Below are 26,104 nucleotides of genomic sequence, written 5' to 3'. Positions count from 1 at the left end.
GGGCTGCACTGTATGAACACAATATGAATCTTTAATGGAGAAAGTCTGCCTGGGTGCGGGACTTCCTCCAGGAGCGTTCAGCACAACGGGAGCATCTTTGCAGGTAGCGCGTTGATTTAGTATGCCATGGTTGGGGTCGGGTCCTCCTCGAGGTGCTTGTTTGGAGTGGTGCTGCAGTGTTCAAGGCAGATGTAAGAGTAGAATTATATATGGAGATGGCCCGTGAAGGACAGGAGAGGGAAGGGATGGAAAGCAGTTGAGAATCAATGTCAGCTGACAACTGTTGGAGATCAAGAGAATTAAGGTCCCTCCTGAGTTGAGGGGGGTTAGGCTGAGGTTTTTGGGTGAGGGGGTATGTGAGAGCAAATGATGAGAGGTGGTGATCAGAGAGTGGATATGGAGTGTTGCAGATATTAGATAATGTACATGCATAAGTGAAGATTAGGTCAAGGGTATTGCCAGCTACATGGGTGGGAGAATTTGCCCACTGCGATAGCCCGAGGGAGGAAGTAATTGAAAGTAGTTTAGTGGCTGCAGAGGTCAAAGGTGGGTTTATAGGAATATTGAAGTCCCCGAGAATTAGGGATGGAATGTTAAAAGAGAGGAAATAGGGTAGCCAGGCAGCAAAGTGGTCAAGGAAGAGAAGAGGGGAACCAGGGGGACGGTAAATAACAGCAATGTTAGCAGAGAAGGGTTTGAAAAGGTGAATTGAGTGTATTTCAAATGACGGGAAAGAGAGAGAAGGGGGGGTGGGAAGAGGTTTAAAAGAGCAGTGAGGGGAGAGGAGAAACCCAACACCACCACCTTTACATTCAGAGTTTCTTGGGTTGTGGGTAAGTTGGAGACCACCGAAGGACAAAGATGCAGGGGTGGCAGTGTCAGAGGGGGAGAGCCAGGTTTCTGTTATGGCTAGTAAATCTATAGAACGAGAGATGAAGAAGTCATGGACAGCAGTGGATTTAGTTATATTGCAAACAGAGCGTGCGTTCCAGAGGGCAGTATTGAAGGAGGATTTAGAGGAACATGAGATGGGTATGAGATTAGTATGTGCTGAGTTTGTTGCGAGGGGGCTGGGGTTAGGAGAGACATCACCAGCAGCTAGGAGCAGAAGGATAGAAAGGAAGTGAAGGTGGGAGTAGGATTTGAAAGTTTTGTAGGAGGGTATGTATGTAGAGGATTTGGGAGGAGTTGGTGGAGATAGGCTGGAAAGGTATGTGTAGAGTGCATGGGATGAATAGAGAGGGGAGGGGAGTAAGGTGGAAGTAATAATTATGGTGTTGCTAGGAACAGGTGAGTGAAAGGATAGAGATATTTTAGTGATGAGAGAAGTTAGTGTTAAAGTGAAAAATAGAAGGGAGAACATTAGAAAAAATGTGTATTATATAGATATGTAGATCATATATACAAACACACAAATATCAATGAGTGATTAAACCAATGTAAGGATGCAGTGTGTTAAAATAAACTCAGGTGAGGAGAGGTTTAGCGATTTGATTGGTGTGTTAAGAAAACCAGCTGATGTGCACTATCTATAAGTAAGTTGTTGACCATGGGGTGGGATGGTGTGGGGAGGGTAGGGCGGGCAATCTTCCAGAGATGATACCTCTGCTCTGAAGATTCAGCAGTACTTGGTTGCTTGGGAGTGCTGGGTGTTAATGCTGTTTAAAGGGGCTAAGTCTGAAATATAAGGTCTGAGGTTAGAAAGAAAAAAAAAAAAAGAAATAAAACACACTATTATGGGTGGGGAGACATGGGGCTATTGAGGTAATTAATTAGAGATGAAAAACTAAAAGGAGATAACATTTGGGATAAAAAGATAGGAAGGATCAGATAGGTGAAAGTCATAAACCATGAACATAAATTTACTAGATTATCAGTGAGTAGTAACACTAGCTAAACAAACAATTAACAAAAAGTCTTAAAGAATGAACCTAAAATGACATGATCACACCAGCTTTAAGCAAAACAAAAACAGAAGATCAGGATGGGAGATATAGGTATCAATTAAGTAGTGATAGTATAGGGAGGGAGATGGAATAGAACACAATTATAAAATAAGAGCTTAAAGGAAACAGTAATACAGGTATTCTTGAGTAGATCTTCCAGAGATGATACCTCTGCTCTGAAGATTCAGCAGGACTTGGTTGCTTGGGAGTGCTGGGTGTTAATGCTTTTTTAAGGGGCCCAGTCTCTGCTCTGAAGATTCAGCAGGGCTTGGTTACTTGGGAGTGCTGGGTGTTAATGCTGTTTTATGTCATGTGTCCTTAAGGGGTTAAGACAGGAGGGCGTACTATTACGCCCTATTTTAAGCGGCTCTAAACGCCGCCGGGTGTAATAGTACGCCCTCCATTTATTTTTTTTTTTTTAACTTACCCGGTCGCGGGCGATCGCGGTTGGGGGGACTCCCAGGGAGCCCCCCCGGCCATGTGAGAGTGAGGTCCTTGCGAGGACCTCACAATCACATGGCCGTGTTAGCTGGCTGAGGCATTGCCAGCAGGGGGACTAACTGTAATGACAGTTAGTCCCCCCCCCTGCTGGCTGGAAATCAAATAAAATAAAAGTTAATAAGTGTAAAAAAAAAAAAATATATATATATACTTAGATATATATGATTAAATATATATAATAAAAAATAAATATGTAAATACGTTAAATAAAATGTAAAAAATAATTAAAAATAAAAAAATATATAGGTGTGTTATTTCGTTCTAACTGTATTGTGATAATATATATTTATATCAAAATACACGTAGAACAAAATAATATATATCTATATACATAAATATATACGTATATATATCACTATATATACCTATATATAAATAAAAATATTTTTTAAAAAATTAAAATTTTTTTACATATATACATACACACACACACACACACACACATATATATATATATATATACACACACACACACACACACACACACACACATATATACATACACACATTAATTCTACACCTATATTTATGTAATATTTTTACATAATTAGGTATCCTAATTAATTACAATTAGCGGGCCCTGCCTTACAACCCATGCCAAAAGTAAAGGGAATTCAATTTGCTAGCACTATATTTAACCCTATAACTTTACGAAACACCATAAAACCTGTACATGGGGGGTACTGTTCTACTCAGGAGACTGCGCTGAACACAAATATCAGTGTTTCAAAACAGTAAAATGTGATACAACGATGATATAGCCAGTAAATGTGAAGTTTTTTTGCATTTTTCACGCACAAACAGCACTTACACGGACGATATTATTGCTGCGATACTTTTTACTGTTTTGAAACACAAATATTGGTGTTCAGCGAAGTCTCCCGAGTACAACAGTACCCCTCATGTACAGGTTTTATGGTGTTTTCAAAAGTTACAGTGTCAAATATAAGGCTTGTGTTTTATTTATTTCACATTAAAATTCGCCAGATTGGTTATGTTGCCTTTGAGACCCTATGGTAGCCCAAGAACGAAAATTACCCCTATGATGGCATACCATTTGCAATAGTAGACAACCCAAGGTATTGCAAACGGGGTATGTCCAGTATTTTTTAGTAGCCACTTAGTCACAAACACTGTGTGCAGGGTGCGTATAGTGAATGCAAGGTGCGTATAGTGAATGCAAGGTGTGTATAGTGAATGCAAGGTGTGTAAAGTGAATGCAAGGTGTGTGTGTGTAGGGTGCGTATAGTGAATGCAAGGTGTGTGTGTGTAGGGTGCGTATAGTGAATGCAAGGTGTGTGTGTGTAGGGTGCGTATAGTGAATGCAAGGTGTGTGTGTGTAGGGTGCGTATAGTGAATGCAAGGTGTGTGTGTGTAGGGTGCGTATAGTGAATGCAAGGTGTGTGTGTGTAGGGTGCGTATAGTGAATGCAAGGTGTGTGTGTGTGTAGGGTGCGTATAGTGAATGCAAGGTGTGTGTGTGTAGGGTGCGTATAGTGAATGCAAGGTGTGTGTGTGTAGGGTGCGTATAGTGAATGCAAGGTGTGTGTGTGTAGGGTGCGTATAGTGAATGCAAGGTGTGTGTGTGTAGGGTGTGTATAGTGAATGCAAGGTGTGTGTGTGTAGGGTGCGTATAGTGAATGCAAGGTGTGTGTGTGTGTAGGGTGCGTATAGTGAATGCAAGGTGTGTGTGTGTGTAGGGTGCGTATAGTGAATGCAGAGTGTGTGTGTAGGGTGCGTATAGTGAATGCAGGGTGTGTGTAGTGTGCGCATAGGGAATGCAGGGTGTGTGTAGGATGCGCATAGGGAATGCAGGGTGTGTGTAGGATGCGCATAGGGAATGCAGGGTGTGTGTAGGGTGCGTATAGGGAATGCAGGGTGTGTGTAGGGTGCGTATAGGGAATGCAGGGTGTGTGTAGGGTGCGTATAGGGAATGCAGGGTGTGTGTAGGGTGCGTATAGGGAATGCAGGGTGTGTGTAGGGTGCGTATAGGGAATGCAGGGTGTGTGTAGGGTGCGTATAGGGAATGCAGGGTGTGTGTAGGGTGCGTATAGGGAATGCAGGGTGTGTGTAGGGTGCGTATAGGGAATGCAGGGTGTGTGTAGGGTGCGTATAGGGAATGCAGGGTGTGTGTGTGTAGGGTGCGTATAGTGAATGCAAGGTGTGTGTGTGTAGGGTGCGTATAGTGAATGCAAGGTGTGTGTGTGTAGGGTGTGTATAGTGAATGCAAGGTGTGTGTGGTGCGTATAGTGAATGCAAGGTGTGTGTGTGTAGGGTGCGTATAGTGAATGCAAGGTGTGTGTGTGTAGGGTGCGTATAGTGAATGCAAGGTGTGTGTGTAGGGTGCGTATAGTGAATGCAAGGTGTGTGTGTGTAGGGTGCGTATAGTGAATGCAAGGTGTGTGTGTGTAGGGTGCGTATAGTGAATGCAAGGTGTGTGTGTGTAGGGTGCGTATAGTGAATGCAAGGTGTGTGTGTGTAGGGTGCGTATAGTGAATGCAAGGTGTGTGTGTGTAGGGTGCGTATAGTGAATGCAAGGTGTGTGTGTGTAGGGTGCGTATAGTGAATGCAAGGTGTGTGTGTGTGTAGGGTGCGTATAGTGAATGCAAGGTGTGTGTGTGTGTGTAGGGTGCGTATAGTGAATGCAAGGTGTGTGTGTGTAGGGTGCGTATAGTGAATGCAAGGTGTGTGTGTAGGGTGCGTATAGTGAATGCAAGGTGTGTGTGTGTGTAGGGTGCGTATAGTGAATGCAAGGTGTGTGTGTGTGTGTGTAGGGTGCGTATAGTGAATGCAAGGTGTGTGTGTGTGTAGGGTGCGTATAGTGAATGCAAGGTGTGTGTGTGTAGGGTGCGTATAGTGAATGCAAGGTGTGTGTGTAGGGTGCGTATAGTGAATGCAAGGTGTGTGTGTAGGGTGCGTATAGTGAATGCAAGGTGTGTGTAGGGTGCGTATAGTGAATGCAAGGTGTGTGTAGGGTGCGTATAGTGAATGCAAGGTGTGTGTAGGGTGCGTATAGTGAATGCAAGGTGTGTGTAGGGTGCGTATAGTGAATGCAAGGTGTGTGTGTAGGGTGCGTATAGTGAATGCAAGGTGTGTGTGTAGGGTGCGTATAGTGAATGCAGGGTGTGTGTGTAGGGTGCGTATAGTGAATGCAGAGTGTGTGTGTAGGGTGCGTATAGTGAATGCAGGGTGTGTGTAGTGTGCGCATAGGGAATGCAGGGTGTGTGTAGGGTGCGCATAGGGAATGCAGGGTGTGTGTAGGATGCGCATAGGGAATGCAGGGTGTGTGTAGGGTGCGTATAGGGAATGCAGGGTGTGTGTAGGGTGCGTATAGGGAATGCAAGGTGTGTGTAGGGTGCGTATAGGGAATGCAGGGTGTGTGTAGGGTGCGTATAGGGAATGCAGGGTGTGTGTAGGGTGCGTATAGGGAATGCAGGGTGTGTGTAGGGTGCGTATAGGGAATGCAGGGTGTGTGTAGGGTGCGTATAGGGAATGCAGGGTGTGTGTAGGGTGCGTATAGGGAATGCAGGGTGTGTGTAGGGTGCGTATAGGGAATGCAGGGTGTGTGTAGGGTGCGTATAGGGAATGCAGGGTGTGTGTAGGGTGCGTATAGGGAATGCAGGGTGTGTGTGTAGGGTGCGTATAGTGAATGCAGGGTGTGTATAGTGAATGCAGGGTGTGTGTGTAGGGTGCGTATAGTGAATGCAAGGTGTGTGTGTAGGGTGCGTATAGTGAATGCAAGGTGTGTGTGTAGGGTGCGTATAGTGAATGCAAGGTGTGTGTGTAGGGTGCGTATAGTGAATGCAAGGTGTGTGTGTGTAGGGTGCGTATAGTGAATGCAAGGTGTGTGTGTAGGGTGCGTATAGTGAATGCAAGGTGTGTGTGTAGGGTGCGTATAGTGAATGCAAGGTGTGTGTAGGGTGCGTATAGTGAATGCAAGGTGTGTGTGTAGGGTGCGTATAGTGAATGCAAGGTGTGTGTGTAGGGTGCGTATAGTGAATGCAAGGTGTGTGTGTAGGGTGCGTATAGTGAATGCAAGGTGTGTGTGTAGGGTGCGTATAGTGAATGCAAGGTGTGTGTGTAGGGTGCGTATAGTGAATGCAAGGTGTGTGTGTAGGGTGCGTATAGTGAATGCAGGGTGTGTGTGTAGGGTGCGTATAGGGAATGCAGGGTGTGTGTAGGGTGCGTATAGGGAATGCAGGGTGTGTGTAGGGTGCGTATAGGGAATGCAGGGTGTGTGTGTAGGGTGCGTATAGGGAATGCAGGGTGTGTGTGTGTAGGGTGCGTATAGGGAATGCAGGGTGTGTGTGTAGGGTGCGTATAGTGAATGCAGGGTGCGTATAGTGAATGCAGGGTGCGTATAGTGAATGCAGGGTGCGTATAGTGAATGCAGGGTGCGTATAGTGAATGCAGGGTGCGTATAGTGAATGCAGGGTGCGTATAGTGAATGCAGGGTGCGTATAGTGAATACAGGGTGCGTATAGTGAATGCAGGGTGCGTATAGTGAATGCAGGGTGCGTATAGTGAATGCAGGGTGCGTATAGTGAATGCAGTGTGTGTGTGTGTGTGTGTAGGGTGCGTATAGTGAATGCAGTGTGTGTGTGTAGGGTGCGTATAGTGAATGCAGTGTGTGTGTGTGTGGTGCGTATAGTGAATGCAGTGTGTGTGTGTGGTGCGTATAGTGAATGCAGTGTGTGTGTGTGTGTGTGTGTGTGTGTGTGTGCGTATAGTGAATGCTTGTCATGGGCCCAGCGGTCCTAGTATGTATTATCAGGAATATCGGTATCTCTATTTGCCGATACCGATATTGCCGAAAATACAGAATATCGGCCGAACAGATTCCTAGGTTGTCTAGTGGGCAGGATCTGCATCCATGGCTATGTGAAGTCCGCTGTGAATGTCCCATTTAGGTCTATGCCTGGGAGGGAGCATCTGCAGAGAGCTGTCGCTTCTGTAGATCTACCTGCCTGTGCTACAGCTCTGTGTCCAGGAAGCTATGGCAAATGAAATTTGTTTGCAATAAACTTAATTTACAATAGTTAAAATCATGTATTCAATTGGGGGATATGGCTGCATGCCCTGTCAATCATGTATACACAAATGGCTTTGTAAAAGGGTTAATGAGACACTTTAACCCCTTAAGGACCAAACTTCTGGAATAAAAGGGAATCATGACATGTCACACATGTCGTGTGTCCTTAAGGGGTTAAACATAACTACTACAGCACTGCAGTGGTTATGATGCCTAAGAAGCTCTTGAGTCTTCTACAGTACTTAGTCACATTGAAAATGCAGAATTAACAGCAGCAATCGGCAGAGAGCACTGGGAACAACCAAGTAGATTTACCTGTTTGAGTGAAAGATGTTGGAACATCAGCACAGGTGCTGGGGTAAGATGTTCCTTTTAAGAGCTGTAGGAACTTCCCTCTAAAATGGGTTGGATCCCCAAACATTATAGGCCACGTGCAGTGGTAGGAGACTATGATTAAGAGAGCAGATAGTGTAATCTTCTGCTAGGATTGCGCAAGCGTACACTCAGAGGAACAGCACTTAAAATTTGTTGTATTGCTTGAAGAGACACTCTACCCAAATAAAAAAAAATATATATATGTGACGGACTGCCTGGCACTCCGACCGAGTACCTCCGCCAATCGGTGTTCCTAGTGCTTTCCGAGGGCTCCAAGCACACTACCAGACACCATAAGTACTGCATACCCCACTTCCAGCGATGCAGCTGCGCCGGGGTCTCACCGTCCTTCACCCACCCTGGACCCATGATCAGGATCCAGCTTCCAGTGGGCAGATCTCTCCTACTCCAGATAGCGTAGCAGGAACAAGCTCTTACAAGAGCTTATACTCAGAGGAGTATTGCGATTATAGCAATCCCCAAGAGTGTAGTTATCCCATCTCCCAAACATGAGCCAAGACTTCATGAAGGGGTAAAGCAGGTCTTTTTAATGCAAACCAGCCCTTACAATTAGGGGTGCACCGAAATTTTGGTGGCCGAAAATTGACCTATTCCATTTCAGCCGACAATTGCTAAAATCTGCCGAAAATGACACCCTCCCCCCTTGTGGGCGGACATCCAAACCCTCCCAGACGATCCAGGAGCTATCCCCGTTCACCTTCTGCTTTCTACCTCTCTAAAGAGGGCAGCTGCGTGATGTCACTGCGCAGGGGGAGGGGCCAGAGTCCATTTCAACCATATCCCGGCTCGGGCCTTTCAGGCTCCCACCCAGAGCATGCCGCAGCCTCCACTTCCTCCCGCGAACCGGGCCGACCGCATACCACCCGGCCATGTCTCTCATCACAGCCAGCCCACATTATCAGAGCTAAGGTGAGCCGTGACCGGGACATATCTCTTTATCCATTCCCCCACATGGCTTTAGCTTGGCTTCCGTCCCCCAGTGATCTGACTGCGGTTTTCCCGATCACGTTACAGGGAGTTCCCAGAAAGCTGTAGGACACACTCTACACAGGGCTGGGTAGTGGATCTCTATAGCTTTAATCTCTGGATAGGAAACGAGTGCCAACTCCTAGGTCAGTCCCTGGTTCCCCTCATCTGTCCAGGGATGTGATGGCTCTCCTGGGGTTTGGGGTTAATTTTAGTTCCTTGACATGTGCACAGACCCACCAGTAAGTTTAAAACTATTGCCAATTCTGCCACCTATATAAATTCCTAAAAATGCCACTATACACTTGTATGCTACTATTTTGGTTTCATATGTGTACCTTGGGAGATCTTCATTCCACATACATGGTAGCACTAGTCTAGTGGCTAGTGACTACTTTTTTTTTTTTTTTTGCATGTGTTGTAGCGTTTCACTTGGAGAAACAGCATGAACAAATGCAGTCTTTCACTGAGTTGAGTGAGGCCTGAATAACAGAATAGGATTGAACAGTTATATGGAGGTATTTACAACTGGGGAGGAGAAAAGAGGGAGAGGGGGGTAGAGTATCCATGTGTTCTATACTATCGAAAAGTTTAGCAACCAAAATCTATCACCCAAAATATTAATAACTGTCTACATGAAATATTGGTCAGAAACATTAAATGACTATAGTACATACTGCATGCACAGAATATTACAAACTACAGGTAAAATGGTTACAAATCTATAGTAATACATGAGAATGTTAGCAATCCAGGAATACAGGAGGTGGAATAAATATATATATATATATATATATATATATATATATATATACATATACATATACATATACACACACACACACCGCTGCAGGTCTGTACACACACACACACATATATATATATATATATATATATATATATATATATATATATATATATATAACACACACACACACATACACATATATACATATACACACACACATATATATATATGTATTGAAGTCACTTTTTTCATCTCATAATTGTGAGTGGCCATTTGTCTTTATTCTAACACTGAGAACACACAGTTTTGCACTATGATGTGCCATTTTCTTCCCTAATAGGATTTACCCTATCCATATATACTGTTTTATTGTGAAGATTATGTTGAGGAAATCTTTGGGTCTATATCCTAAAGGGAAGTGTATTTATATTTAATTTTATTTTGTATTAATAGCACTGAGAGCACTTTACTTAGTTGTTAAAGTCACCATCGTACTATATCATACACGTATATTTAAAACAAATGGAGGTTAGTAACTCCAATTTCCATTGGAGGGAATGCCCACCTGCCACGTCAAGGCACACCTTTTAGGTTGGTTCTGCACTAACCATTCAATTTGCTTCATCGAGCTTCTGGCAAAGATATCTCTAATGAGACAGAGAGGGGTATTTTTTTTTTTATATACATCCCTACATGCTTATTAACCCTCAATTGGGGACACATAGGGTGGGCGGCAGTACAGTAACATAGCTGTGTGATACAAAAATGAATACAAATGCAAATGATGTGCCATTTGTTGTGCAAATTCAGGTTGGGATAACATAACATCACATCAATATTACAAAACACAAAACCATAAACCTTTGGGATTTTGTGTGTCCTTTTGTTTACATGTGTCAACCTTGCAAATATGGAAATCATTGAAACAATTATTTTAAAACTCCTGCAATATAAAAATGTGAATACTTGCTTGGTTAACTTGGGAGCAAAGCAGTTTAGCATTTGTAGGTTCATAATAAGCAATCTTCAACTGGTTTATGCCTGTTTTTAGTGTACGAAAAGCAGCTAATGTTTATATATATATATAATCATACGGTTTCGTCACATATTTTGCTTGGCATTGTGAGAGAGCAGAGGAAATACATTCTTTCATAGCTGGTTTTTAAATATGACTTATGTTACAAAGCAGAACACCCTTAAATGTGCAGGGAGTTTTATCTACTTTCCCTGATCACAAATATATGAAATGTTCACTTAGGTGCTTGCAAAGATATTTCAAACGATGGATTTAAACAATGTTAAACAGGTATTTGTCCTCTTAAAGGAAGAAGAAAAAAAAAAAAAAATAGTTGAAGAAAAAAAAATTAAAGGAACTCTCTAAGCACCATAACCACTACAGCTTGAATTTATCTTCCATAGGCGTGCGCGCGCGTCTGTCAGTCACGGTGCGCGCGCGTCTGTCAGTCACGGTGTGTGTGTCTGTCAGTCATGGGGGGGGGGTGTGTGTGTGTGTGTTTTTTCCCCCATGACGTGCTGATCTCACCTCGACTGGCCCGCCTCTACAGCCGAGATTATCAGTCAATCCAATATTTCCTATAGGAAAGTATTGGGAGGCTATTGTGCATGCGCTGCACCAACCCGCATCTCATAGAGATGCATTGAATTAATGCCTCTCTATAAGGAACGCTCAGTGCCTCCATGCAGAGTGTGTAGATGCCGAATGTTGGTGCTGCACACTGCAGCACTGACACAGGAAGCACCTCTAGTGGCTGTCTGAGTGACTGCCACTACAGGTGTTCCTATGCACTAATATAAACACTGCCTTTTCTATGAAATAGCAGCATTTACAAAAACCTGCAGGGATAGGCTATAGACACTTGAACCACTAGATTAAGATGTAGTAGTCATGGTGAGAATAGTATCCCTTTAAAAATTGTATTTTTGTTGTTGCATATAAAAGCTTTGTAAGTTTCAAAAAAAAAAAATAATAATAATAATGGCTTTTAACATTTTTCAGCTGGCTACCAGATTCAAAGCAAATTTGTCAAGCCCTGGCCTATGGTGTTTCTTTAAGCCAGGGTTCAGATAAAAATAATTTTAACATTAGGACTGAAGGAGAAGTTGATTCACCCACATACTATGAAATGGGCTCAATAAGCCACAATAACACAATAAATAGTTCTGAGGGTTGTGGAATCAAAAGCACTTCTATGCCTTTAAGTACATTTAAACTATTCTGAAAGTTTCTGTCAGAGCCTAGGAGGCAGAAAGCAGGATCTACAAAAAAATAAAATAAAACTAATTCAGTAAGATGCTGGGTGACAATTTACTTCCCGGTCACCCACTTCCCAGATTGATGGTATGACTGAAGATGGTATGAAGTTTAATCAGTGAGGCATTTAAGGGGATTAACACCTGCCACCCAACTACTCACAGATTCAAAACCGCTGACTGTCAGCATGGTACTCACAAGAATTAACCCTAGCCACCTGTCAGATATGATGCTGTGCTGGTACTAATTTCACGTCAATTAAACAATATCGCATGCATCTTTGCAAGCCATCTCAAAGGTGAATCTGCTTTAAAGTGCATGAGACCAAATACACATGCTTTGTTACCGTTACAGCACACAATGTCATTGCTATACACATTAAAATGTCGAAGTTCTCAATCAAATTCAAAATGTGCAATATAGTGCACAAAAACTTATTTGAAAAAACACGTCTGATACACGGATGACGTGGCATTAACACTTTTGCATTATCAATGAGAACGCTAATCCACCCCAACAGCCAATGTCAAGGTTGTACAAAACGGACAATGATAATTGGGAATTTCACACTACTCGTTCTGATCAATATGTGGGCAACTCTTGGCACCAGGAAGGCCCTCTGTTTAAATAAAATTTGTATTCAACATTTTGATCTATCAGGAATGGCACTAAGGACACTAGTTGATAGGTTGATTAGCCGATCGAATGGCTGCAAATGAACCTTTAATAGTAATTCTATTTTAAAAATGACAATAGAGGTGTCATGTGAAGCCATCACAAACTGAGAAGACTACTTTCTGCTCAACTTCAAACTGTTAGCTTCATCCATAAAACTCATGAAGAGATGCTTTACATCACACAAATTGCATTATTGACTTTTTAATTAATATTTCTACATGTTGTACAACATTAAACCTCTACTCTTCATGGATTTATGGTATATGCCAGGCATTCCCATTGAAAGTAAGGAAAGCAACAACACAATTTGATGAACCACATTCTCGCCTGGCAAGTACTCACTGAAGAAGCAACAAATCCTGAGGATTTTGCTGTAAATAGTGGAATTTTACCCCTTAAGGACGGCGGGCATACTATGCAGTCCTTAAGGACCCGGTCCTAAACGCCGGCGAGTGGCATAGTACGTCCACACTATCCTTCCCACTTATCTGATCGCTGGCGGTCTGGGGACTTGCCTGGCATTGGACGGAATTACCGTCCAAGGCAGTGCCTGCAGGGGGCCTGTCTGGAATGACAGGCAGTGCCCCCAGTGCCTGGAATAAAGTTTAAAGCAATGTTAAAGTCATTTAGTGCTTTCCTATGGGGGGGGAAGGCTTAATGCGTGTGTTCCACTTCGGCGCTGGCATTGGAGCAGTGTTAATGTTGGCAGCAAGTTTCAATTTAGTTGTTGTAATAGTCTTGACTAAAAGCCATTTTAGTTTTAGTAGTATTTTAGTCATCTGAATTGTTTTAGTTTTATGCTAGTAAAATTTTAGTCAACCGAATCTCAAAAATGTTAGCCGACTAAAATGGTTAGTCGACAAAATTAACACTGCGTCGGAGGAGACAGAGAAGAAGTCTGCTTGAGGGAATCGGGCAAGTGTTTAAAGGGTTTTTAAAAGGGAGGGTGCAAGGGAAGGAACAGAGGGTAGAGAACACTATAGTGTCCTTTCTGCCTGTTGAGGAATCGTGCTGTATGGGTGAAGCAAAGTTGCTTTACAATTAAAAGTTATGCTTGTATAAGGTTTCTTTGTACAAGTTCATCTTCATCTATGAAATCATGTAAAATAAGGTGGGGGGGGGGGGGGGGAATGTAATTATTTGAAGAATACAAATGATGGAAATGTTTTTTGGGAAGGAAAACCTAAATTTTAATTAAGATATACAAACATACTAAACATTTTAAACCTACAGCAATCTTCAGGTGGTGTATTTTGTACAATGCTTTCTAAACAGTGAATAGTGCATGTATTTGTAACGCTGTAGTGTTACCCTACCTAAAACTAGGTGCCACCCACCGTGAGTTTGAAAGGTGAGTTTTACTTAGTTTTGTTCGTTTGCTGCACTGGTTTTGATGCGGCCGCTCAGCCTCCCTGGCTGATATAATCAAGATTTAAAATGGGCAACTAGCAACAGTAAGACTATCAAATGCTCTGCAGGAGCAGCATTTGACTGAAAACTGCCTCTACTGGCTGTCAGGAAGACGAAAACTAGAGGTGTATTTAACCCTGCAGTGGAAACATTGCCCCCTTTACAAAAAAACTCCAATGTTTTACATTGCATGATTAAAACTAAGAGACACTGCACCCAGACCACTTAATTGAGACCACTCACAGTCAGGCCCCATTGGAGGCAGTATTAAGGCAGAGACTACACTCTTCCATCTAGCCATACCAATTTATTTCAGTAAAGGGTCCCTGTGAAAGCATCAGCTGACAAAATTCTCAGTCAATCCCCTCCACCTGTTGTTGCTCAGGCTGATGTTTCATTAGCCCAAGCAGTAGAAAGCTTATGGGCTGTTGGAGGCTCTTTTTAACCCCCTAAGGACCAATGACTGTTCAGGACAATCATCGGAAAAATACCCTTGAGGACTGGTATGGTCCTGAACCGTCATAACGGCAATATTTTTACTTACCTGATTCCCTTGGTAGAGATCGGCGTTGCTCCCGTTGTGGGGGGACTGCCTGACAGCCAAGACAGTCCCCCCTCGGCGAATTAGGCCCCCACGGCCATGTAATCGCTCAAACAAAGCGGTCAATTGGCCGCAATGAGCGTCTGAGCATCTGCCTGCAGGGGGACTGCCTGAACTGACAGGCAGTCTCCCTGCATGTGTAAAATAACATTTTAAAAATTGTTAATGAATAAAAAATATAATTATATATGTGTAATTATATAGACATATAGCGATGATATGGTCAGTGAAAGTGACTTTTTTGCTTTTTTCACACACAAACAGCACTTTCACTGATATTGTTGTGATACATTTTACTGTTTTGAAACACTAATATCTGAGTTCAGCAAAGTCTCCTAAGTATAACAGTACCCCCCATGTACAGGTTTAATAGTGGTTTTGAAAGTTACAGGGTCAAATTTTTTACATTGAAAATTGACAGGTTGGTAGTTTTGCCTTTGAGAGCGTATTGTAGCCCAGGAATGAGAATTACCCCCATGATGGCATACCATTTGCAAAAGAAGACAACCCAAGGTATTGCAAATGGGGTATGTCCAGTCTTTGTGAGGTGTGATTGTTATTATTATTATGATATTTATAGAGCGCAGTCAAATTCCGCAGCGCTTTACAATGGGTGGACGAACAGACATGTAGTTGTAACCAGACAAGTTGGACACACAGGAACAGAGGGGTTGAGGGCCCTGCTCAATGAGCTTACATGCTAGAGGGAGTGGGGTAAAATGACACAAAAAGGTAAGGATAGTATTAGACTAGTGACAGTTGCAGAAGAGGAATCAGTTGGGAGCTATCAACAGTTTAATTGATACGCTTTTATGAAGAAGAGGGTTTTTAACAATTTTTTTGAAGGAGTGGAGACTGCATGAGCATCTAACGGAGGAGGGAAGCGAGTTCCACAGGAACGGTGCAGCCTTTGAGAAATCTTGAAGGCGAGCATAAGAGGTGGGAGTACGGACAGAAGATAGAGGTAAGTCTTCAACAGATCGTAAGGGCCAAGACGGGACATACTTGTGTATAAGGGAGGATAGATAGGTGGGAGCAGCATTATGTAGAGATTTGAAAGCAAGAACCAGAATTTTAAATTGAGCTCTATATTTTATAGGAAGCCAATGTAGGGACTGACAGAAGGGTGAGGCATGGGAGGTGCGGGAGGACAGGAAGATGAGCCTCGCCGCCTCATTCATTATGGACTGTAACGGCGCAAGTTGGGAGCACGTAAGACCACTGAGAAGCAGATGACAGTAGTCAAGGCGAGAAATAACAGTGGAATGGACCAACACCTTAGTCGCATCTGGCGTTAAGTAGGGGCGGATGCGCGCAATGTTTTTGAGATGGAAATGACAGGATTTGGCGATAGATTAAACATGAGGCTTGAAGGAGAGGTCGGAGTCAAAGAGAACACCTAGGCAGCGAGACTGCGTGGTGGAGCTGATGGTAGCACCATTGACTTGGAGGGAGACAGACACAGGAGTAACAACACTTGAGGGAGGAAAGACCAGAATTTCAGTTTTGGTCAAGTTTAGTTTAAGGAAGTGGGCAGCCATCCAGTTAGAAACAGCAGAAAGGCAGTCAGAGACACTATTCAAGAGGGCAAGTGAGAGATCAGGAGATTTGCGTGTCATCTGCATTGAAATGATATTGGAAGCCAACGGAACTAATGAGTTTACCAAGGGAGGCAGTATAGATGGAGAACAGTAGGGGACCAGGGACTGAACCTTGGGGGACACCAACAAAGAGGAGTTGGGGAGAAGAAGCAGAGCCAGAGAAAGAAACACTGAAAGAGCGCTGGGAGAGGTAGGAGGTGCACCAGGAGAGAGCAATATCTTGTAGACCGATATTGGAGGATGAGAAGAAGCTGTTGATGATCAACAGTGTCAAAAGCCGCAGAAAGGTCAGGGAGAATTAGGACCGCGATATTTTGCAGCGAGTAGATCATTGGATACTTTGGTCAGTGCCGTTTCCACAGAGTGCATAGCGCGGAAACCAGACTGAAGCGGGTCTAGCAGAGAGTTGGAGTCGAGGAAGTCTGTCAATCTCGCATACACAATTCTTTCAAGGATCTTTGATGCAAAAGGCAGTAGCGAGATAGGACGATAGTTGGATGGGGAGTAAAGGGTCAAGATTGGGCTTCTTTAGAATTGGGGTTACAGTTGCATGTTTGAAGGGCGATGGAAATATACCAGAGGGGGGAGGGGGAAGAGAGAGAGAGAGAGAGAGAGAGAGAGAGAGAGAGAGAGAGAGAGAGAGAGAGAGAGAGAGAGAGAGAGAGAGAGAGAGAGAGAGAGAGAGAGAGAGAGAGAGAGAGAGAGAGAGAGAGAGAGAGAGAGAGAGAGAGGTGGAGAAAGAAGAAGACAGTACAAATGAGATGCGAGGGAATTGGATCTAGGGAGCAGGTGGTGGGGCAGGAGGACTGGAGCAGAGCAGAAACCTCTTCCCATGTAGCGGGTGCGAATGAACATAGGACAGCAGAGGGAGTGAAGTTAGGGGAAGTATTGCAAGGGGAAGTAGAAAGATGAGAGATCTCTTCTCTGATTGTAGAGATCTTGTCAGTGAAGTGAGTTGCAAAGTCTGAGGCGGTCAAGTTAGGTGGAGGAGGAACAGCAGGGCGAAGAAGAGAGTTAAATGTGTGAAATAGTCGTTTGGGTTCGTGGGAGAGTGGTTATGAGGGTATTGAAGTAATTCAGAGATTTATGACAGATAACTGTTACAATACAATGTCCCTATTGATCAATTTTAAAAATATATATTTTGAAACAGCAATGTCCTACTTGTAGTTGTAGCCCTAGCAAAAAAATAAATAAATGCATGTTAACACTGGGTCTTTTTAAACTCAGGACAAAATGTTGAATCTATTTAGCAGTTTTTTTTGCATTGGCTTTTGTAGATGAGTAAAAGATTTTTCAAGTAAAAGTCAAAAAACTTTTTTTTTCTATTTTTCACCATATTTTAATTTTTTTTAAAGTACATTATATGACAATATACAAATAATGGTATGTAAAGAAAGCCCTTCTTGTCCTTAAAAAAGACAATATATAACTTGTATGGAAACAGTAAATGAGAGAGAAGAAAATTACAGCTAAACACAAACACCAAAAACAGCTCTGGTCCTTAACGTACAACATGGCCAAAACAGTCCGGTCTGGAAGGGGTTAAAATTAAATATTACACAACTGAAAACATTGGAAATCACCTATAAGTTAAAATAGACACTATAGGCACCAGAATAACTTACAGCTTATTTGTTCTGGTGAGTATAATCACTCCCTTTGGGCTTTCTGCAGTAAATCGTCTTTTCATAGAAAATGCAGTGTTTACAATACAGCCTAGGGATACCTCCAATGGCCACTCCTCAGATGGCTACTAAAAGGATGCTTCCTGTGGCAGTGCTTCACATTGTGTTTTTTTTTTGTTTTGTTTTTTTTATATTCTTTATTTTATATTCTTTATTTTATTTGTGCATAGAAAATTCACATCTAGCTTACAATGCCATAACAGTTAAGACAGACATTTTTCATCACAGCATGACAGTAGTTAGGCATTAGTGGGTATAGCACAATTTTGTGTATAATAATGTTGCTTATCTAGGTGTTCCATGTTGCTGAACAGGAAAGATGAATTACACGATTAGACAGAGCAGGATAAGATATGGTTAATGCTATAAGGTAAGGTGTTGCTATTAGGAGGTAGCTTGGCAGATGCCCATAAATATCTGCAGGTCGATTGTGTAGCCATCACTAGTGATTATGATAAATATCTAAAGGCTTCAGGCTTTTAGTACCTTTATAGTGTGGTAGTATAGCTTCAGCTAACACTGCTTACGGTTAAATGTGCAGGCCAAACCATCACAGCAAAAATGAATTTAACACAGGTCTCATTATAACGCTTGCCCCCAGTCTGCTCAGCCAAAGCTCCCAGAGGATGAGGTGCAGTGGGCAACCGAGGTCCAGCATGTGTGGGCAGATCGCTCCTTCAAGCCCCTCTGATGTGGCGTGTACTGGAGGTCTATCCTGACCGCTCGCTAGAACTGTAGTGTGTGGGTGTTTCTGGTTCTGGCGTCCGGCACCGCTTAGTGAAGAGTCCTCCTCCTGCAGGTGGATTGCCGACAGGAGCCCTCCCGGGCAACTCGAGGTCCAGGTGAGAGGCAGTTGGTGTGGATGTTGTGCCGTGAAATTGGAGCGCAGATTGCGACGTCCATCTGTGTCTGCACCTCCGCAATAGCTCGCGTGGGACACACAGTAGAGGCCGCCTCCATGCCTTTGTATCCTGTTTTCTTGGGTCGCCTGTGTAGCTTAACCTTGCTTCGCATGGCTGCGAGGTTTGGAGCCGGTTTCGCCGTCTCTCCGTGCGGCATGAAAAAATCTCTCCTGATTTTAGAAGGTAAATGTTGTCGAATTGCAGGAGCTGCTCAGGCTTGCGACCGTCCAGCTCGGCGGTCCAGCCCCGCCCCCCCACATTGTGGTGTTTTAATACTATAGGGTCAGGAATACAGATTTTTGTCCCTAACCCTACAGTGTTATTTTAATGTTACTTTTATTTTCACTTGATGCTAAATAAATAGTGATTATGCTAAATATCTAAAGGCTTCAGGCTTTTAGTACCTTTATAGTGTGGTAGTATAGCTTCAGCTAACACTGCTTACGGTTAAATGTGCAGGCCAAACCATCACAGAAAAAATGAATTTAACACAGGTCTCATTATAACGCTTGCCCCCAGTCTGCTCAGCCAAAGCTCCCAGAGGATGAGGTGCAGTGGGCAACCGAGGTCCAGCATGTGTGGGCAGGTCGCTCCTTCAAGCCCCTCTGATGTGGCGTGTACTGGAGGTCTATCCTGACCGCTCGCTAGAACTGTAGTGTGTGGGTGTTTCTGGTTCTGGCGTCCGGCACCGCTTAGTGAAGAGTCCTCCTCCTGCAGGTGGATTGCTGACAGCAGCCCTCCCGGGCAACTCGAGATCCAGGTGAGAGGCAGTTGGTGTGGATGTTGTGCCGTGAAATTGGAGCGCAGATTGCGACGTCCATCTGTGTCTGCACCTCCGCAATAGCGTGCGTAGGACCCACAGTAGAGGCCGCCTCCATGCCTTTGTATCCTGTTTTCTTGGGTCGCCTGTGTAGCTTAACCTTGCTTCGCATGGCTGCGAGGTTTGGAGCCGGTTTCGCCGTCTCTCCGTGCGGCATGTCCGGGATGTCTGAGCCTTGTTGGTTGTGAGCGCGGGATGGGAGCAGGTACTCCCTTTACCGTCTGAGCACATGGCGCCCACACACCACTGGAACCAACTACATCCCCCGAGTACCAGAATATTGTGTCCACTACTGCAGTTTTTGGTTAGTTAAAAGGTTTATATTATAGAAATATCTAAGCTTGCAACTTGTTGCATATGGGCTTGGTAGACCATAACAGCAACTTACCTCCATCATGATATACAATTGCAAATCCAGCCACGGCTATTGGAAATATGGCATTTTCAATCTTTTTCTGGAGTCCATTTGCTCAACAATTATTGACTAATTTATAATTTTATTTATACACATTTTATTTTGTGAATTGTATTTTGTGGTCACATACTCTGTATCCTACAAGGAACACTAAAGCGTTTGTATTCCTAACACTACAGTGTTCAAGTCCCAGGTTAGATTCAGGATGCACCTAATTTAAATATTAAAAAGGAAAAGCAGTGCCACAGTCCTAGAAACCAGGAGATCTTCCTCTCGTTACATCACAATGTCTTCTTCAGCTTCCACTGAAATTATTTTCAGAGAATCATTGCAGACAAGAAGAAGTATATGCACAGCGAGTGCCACGGTCTCCTAATCAAATGCTTCTCATAGGGAAGCATTGAACATAATATTTTTCTATTAGCAGCTTTAAATTACGTCAAACGTCACTTAACCAAGTTTAACTGTCGTTGCAGCGGAAGCCCTTCCAAAGGCTGTATGGAAGACAGCCACTAGAGATGTGTTTAATCCTGCAATATAAACATTGCCAGTCATACATAACAACAATGTTTTATATTGCAGGGTTAAAATTACAGAACCACTGCTACCCAGACCAGTTCATTAAAGGGACACTGCCACTGCCCAAATAAAAATGAACAAACACTGTTTAGTAGCTATAACCCAAAGGAAAACTTGCATGTATTTATTTATGCATTTTTCTTTCCACTGAGGTATATCTAAAAACAGCTCCCAAAAGCTGCACTTCTCGTCTGCTGCCTTTGCATTCTTATCCTAACCCTAATTATCAAATTAAGACATACATTAACACTTCCAGTAGACCAGAAAATTATTCAAACCCCATTGAAAATTAGGTTTATGGTCAACTTTACTGACATGCAGCTATTTGCAATGAACAAATCAAACAAAAGCGACTGAAATAGTTGAACACAACAAATGCTTCATGCGGATTTCCCAAATTCAACTGAATATGCAACTTAATGACTTCTTTAGTCTCAAAATTGTTCAACCCCTGAATAGAATCCCTAACATCAGCACAAATATGCAAAATAGCTGTTGTCTAAAGCACACCTGATGTAACTAATAAAGGGCTTCATTAGTTGCACCAAGCGTGCATGAGCTGGAACATTTAAAATGCCTGGACTGGCTTAGGGGTTCGAGGAGTGTCACGTTTGACTGCATGCTGGAAATATAACCAATTCAAAAGAATGGTCTACTCTACAAAGTTGAGATCACCAATAAGGAACAGGATACAGAAATATAGAGAAGGCACTGAATGTTCCATCCAAGACATACACAGCTACGGACCCAAAAGCACAAGAAAGGTTGGCTCCGATATGCCCAAAATCATATAAATAAGGCGCAGACGTTTTGGGATTCTCTTTTGTGGAAAGATAAAACAAAACTGGAACTTTTAGGCGCGATGGATCAGCGGTATGTCTGAAGGAAAAAACAATGAAGCACATGCTGAAAAGAACACTGCCTACAGTTAAGCATAGTGGTGGCTCTGGGGCTGTCTTGCATCCTCTGGCACTGGAAAACTGCCACGTGTGGAAGGCAAGGTGGATTAATTGAAGTATCAGTAAAAATCATATGGGAAAACATCATGCCCTCTGTGAGGAAGCTGAAGCTTGGCTATCATTGAACTTTCCAATAATATAATCATCCCAAGCACACATCAAAATTCCACCAAGGCTTGGTTGCATAAGTAGTCCTGGAAAACTCTACAGTGGCCATCACAGTCACTTGGCTTGAACCCCATAGAAAATCTCAGGTGGGATTTGAAGAAGGTGGTTGCAGCACGCAAACCCAACATTATTACTGAACTCGAGTCCATTGCTCATAAGCAATGGGCTAATGTTACTGAGGAACGCTGCCAGAAACTGGTGTCTGTATATGTATCTTGTTTGCAGCAGGTCATAACCGAAAACGGATGCTCTACTAAGTAATAAAGATGCGTGCCATGAATGGGCTGAATAATTTTGAGACTGGATAAGTCATTATAAGTTGCATTATCTTTTGAATTCGGGGAAACCACTTGAAGCATCTGTTGTGTTAAACTATTACAATTGCTTTTGTTTGATTTGTTCATTGCACACAGCTGAAAATCTGTAAATTTTGAAAATAAACCTGATTTTCAATGGGGGTTGAATAATTTTGAATTCAGCTGTTTTTGCACCTGGCATTTAGCATAGAGAAAGCATACAGGAATAAAAAGAAATGAAACAATGTTACTCACTATTTACAATGCATGCCTAGACTGAACTAGATTGTGATTTAATATTAAATAATACTGAGCATTAAAATATAGGTTGTGTGTGATTTTCAATGTTTTATTCAACCTTGTAATTGCCAGATAAGTGACAGTTCCCCTTGAAATCACAAATTATTACGGTGATTGGCTTACAAATCACTACGAATCAGCACCTACTGCACTTGTGATATATCCAGGAGGAACAGCACACACAGATCCTGATGTGTGCTAGGTACAAAGGCTAACTTCATTCCTGCAGCTTAAGCTAAGCATCCAATCTTGTTTGACGGTCTTTTAAGTCTATCAAATGACAGTGGCTGTCTCAGACTATATAATACCTGAATTTACAGCCCAGGTGAGAGATGAGATGGTTGTGCAGAGCATTCTCCTAAGCCACATACCCACATGCACACATCTGTGGCTCAAGTCCTTTTGAGAGCCAGAGAGACACAAACTTGACTGGCATGCTCACACTTTGGATAGTAAAGATAGAAAAGTAAAAATGCCTCTTATGAAAGGGGGAAGGTCATAATTGCAATGTTTCAACAGCAGGAACCTGTAAGGTAAGCTTTTTTTTCCCCTTTAATGTACATAGATATAACTATCAAAGGTTGTCCATAAAATAACATGACTTCTTTGGTCTAACTTCTATGAAAATACATCTGTCACAAAAATATGCAGTGTGTTTAGCCATAATACCAACAGCACTGTGTGCAGTCCTGTAACAGTAAACATTTATTTCATGCATGCTTGAGTTTTAATTATCTTGAATCTGTATGTATGTAATGGTACTAATGTTAACTATATTAGAAACACACTCGTCTACCTTCTTGTTATATCATCAGGAACAATCTGTGTGTGATGTTAACTGGATTCAGTGAGTGAACCTATTTATTCAACATTAACATAAAACGGATTAAAGGGTGTATCACATAAAATATACAGTGTGCTAGCAATAATATCTGTCGTGGAAAGATGAGAACAAATCTACCGGAAAATTCCAAATGTATCTTCTAAAATGTATATAAAAAACAAACAAAAAAAAAAGCACTTGGCATCCCACGATTCAAGCTGTGCACATATCAAGACATGCAGATGTCACAGTAGTCTTGTTTATAATTCTGAGACTGCAACATTGGCGTGGTTAGAAGTGATATTCCTCAAAACATTTGCACAATGCATACAATTCACAGCACTATTTAAGAAGTGAACTAAAAAGTCCATACAAAAACTAATGCTACTATACAGAATGTTTTCCGGTTATAATTCTATTTGTACATGGGTAGTATTTATATGCTACAGAAGTTAAACAAACAAATTGGAACAATTTAATGTCTAGAGTAGAATATGAGCATGCTTGAGCCATAGATGTCCAGGAATAAGTTTTCTTCCAGACAACCCTTGTAAAAGATGCAGTGTAAACTACAAATAATTGCATTTGTGAATTTCACAAACCAGATTATTAACCAGTGATACATGTATCCCAATATATTCTTATAAGAACTGGGTGTGCTTCAATAACAATTTACTTTTAGTAATCAATTACGATAGTTATGTAGCAGTAGCTTTTAGGGGAAAATCATAACATGGTGTTGCTATGAGCAACCGGAAGAACAAAAATAAGTGACCATAGAAAGCATGCAAGCATGAAAACGAGGGCATTCCGAAATAAAAAAAAAAAAATTATATGCTGTGCAAATTGTCGAACAACTTTATTGCATGGATTTGCTTGCAGTTGTTTTGGCATGCTCATTGACATACATACATCCACTGAACTAAGATGCGTGTGTGCGCTTAATCATCTCTAGAGATATATGCTGAATCCTTGAAATTAAAATCACACCTATAATTTTGCATGCACACAAGCATACAATTTTGTAGTTACCCGTCTCTTCATGCACACATTTGTTTGACTTGCCCATTTTATTTTTCGTCAGATATACATTACAGATTATACTATCTAGAAATCGGTCTATGTGCGCTTTAATATTGATGATTGGAATAAGAAAAAAAAAATTCTATTCAATTTCTAGCAAGACCCAAACTTGAATGATGCCTTAAAAGTCCAATAATTAGAACTATGGGACATCCTGTTTCAAGGCAATACAATGTTCTGCAGAATGAGACGCAGTGCTCGGCGTCCAATCGACAAGTATCGATTTAATCATTTTAAAGTGACAGAGGTGTGCCCAGGACAGGAGCCGGGCACTGAGCACGGTAAAAGCACGGACTGACCTTTGAACACGGTGCGGCTGACGGCTCTCCCCGCCGGACCGCTCCGCTGGTGCTTGGCAGACATGCGTTTTATCTGCCGGGAGTTGTACGGGGGAGAGGTGCCGTAGAAGTTCTCGGCGTTGATCTCATCGGAAAACTCATCGGCTTCGCAGTCCTGGTGGTGGTGGTGTTCGCCGGCGGCGTTTTCCGTTTTGCGCATTGTGCAGCCCTGCAGTTCCCAGGCGAGTGCATCGTGTTAGATCCCAGCCCGCACGGAGACTGTCGGCAGGCGGGGAGCCCTGCGGCCACCGCTCGGCATTCCTGAGGCTTGAGTGCGGACACGGAGCAGTAGTTGCAGAGTGGGGCCCTGCGGGGGGCAGGAGATGGGGGGAGGATCACGGTTCCAGCGATCATTCAAGCTTGCCGCGCACACCGACTGCCCCGGGGGTCCAGGTAGGCGCGGGGCTGGGCTCCTCGGCTGCTGCTGCGGGGCTCTGGCGCTGTCTGGTCGCTGTGTGGCGCCAGCGTGTCCGGCGCACTTCCTCCTGGTAACGCTCAGAGCAGGCTGGCTCCCAGGGCTTCCTGCATCAACGTGAGGGGGCGGCCCTGCCCACACGCTAGCCGTGTCAAATGACGGCAGCCCGGCCGGTGTGTGCGGCTCTCCGACACCAGGAAGTGACGGATGGAGCGCTAGCTCGAGCTGCACGGCTCTGTGTACGTCACTTCCGGGTTCAGGACTCCCGCCTTCCAGACAGCGAGCGATACAAACAGCCCGTCACTTACAGACTATGTTCTCTGTGTCACGAGACTCAGACCATAACTATCTAATTAGCCACCGCCAGTGATGATAACTAACCATTGGCACTCCAGCTATTGGTAGCCATAGTTCCCTTGAGGTTCAGACAAGCCAGCAGCGAGCATGGCGGGAAATGTAGTGAAACAGCTGGAGAGCCACAGGCAGCGCTTCCACAATCTGCTGCACAACCGCTATTGGCGTTCCAGCAGCTGGAAGTGCATTATGGGAAGTGTATTCATAAGCCCTGGATGTGACATGGTTAGAGATGTTCACTGAACTGTAAACCGTAGCGAACAAAGGAATAGATGGCAACATGCTCTGACTGAAGGATTTTGGCAAACTCGAATATGCAAAAATTTAAATTAAATAAACTGCAGCAATTTTACAGAATTGTAGTGATATGCATTTAAACAGACTTATCAAGTGGGACAACACTGATTTTTTTTTTTTTTTTTTTGTTTGCAATAGTATACATGTGTATATGTTCTTACAGCTTGGCTCTTCCCTCTGCAAAAGTAAATTACTTCAATACCCTCATTACCACACACTGCCGCCAACCCAAATGACTATTTCACACTTTTAACTTTCTTCTTTGCCCTGTTGCTCCTCCTACCAACTTAACTGCCACAAACTTTGCAACTCACTCCACTGACAAGACCTACAATCAGGGAAGAGATCTCTCATCTCTCTCCTTCCCCTTACAATTCTTCCCCCAACCTCACTCACTCTGTTGTTTTATGTTCATTTGCACCTGCTACAGCACAACAGGTTTCTGATCTGCTCCGGTCCTCCCGCCCCACCACTGGCTCCCTTGATCCTATTCCCTAGCATCTCATCTGTACTCTGT

General features: G+C 43.1%; 1 protein-coding gene across 4 annotated transcripts in view; it reads right to left on the bottom strand.

The window, feature by feature from the left end:
- MAP3K4 (mitogen-activated protein kinase kinase kinase 4) overlaps window positions 1-25,118 on the bottom strand; it is a 175,598-nt gene extending 150,480 nt beyond the window's left edge. For 3 of the 4 annotated variants that reach the window (XM_063443338.1, XM_063443340.1, XM_063443341.1), the window contains exon 1: window positions 24,483-25,117. In XM_063443338.1, coding sequence (XP_063299408.1) covers window positions 24,483-24,681 — 199 coding nt within the window. In that variant the 5' untranslated portion in view covers window positions 24,682-25,117. Of the gene's footprint in view, window positions 1-24,482 lie in introns of all 4 variants that reach the window. The other variant, XM_063443339.1, reaches the window with a different exon arrangement.
- Between the last annotated feature and the right edge of the window lie 986 nt (window positions 25,119-26,104).

Source organism: Pelobates fuscus, chromosome 2, assembly GCF_036172605.1.
Source record: "Pelobates fuscus isolate aPelFus1 chromosome 2, aPelFus1.pri, whole genome shotgun sequence".
In the NCBI taxonomy this organism is placed as follows: domain Eukaryota; kingdom Metazoa; phylum Chordata; class Amphibia; order Anura; family Pelobatidae; genus Pelobates; species Pelobates fuscus.
Note: the sequence above shows the minus strand (reverse complement) of the source record. Positions and strands in the feature narration are given on the sequence as shown.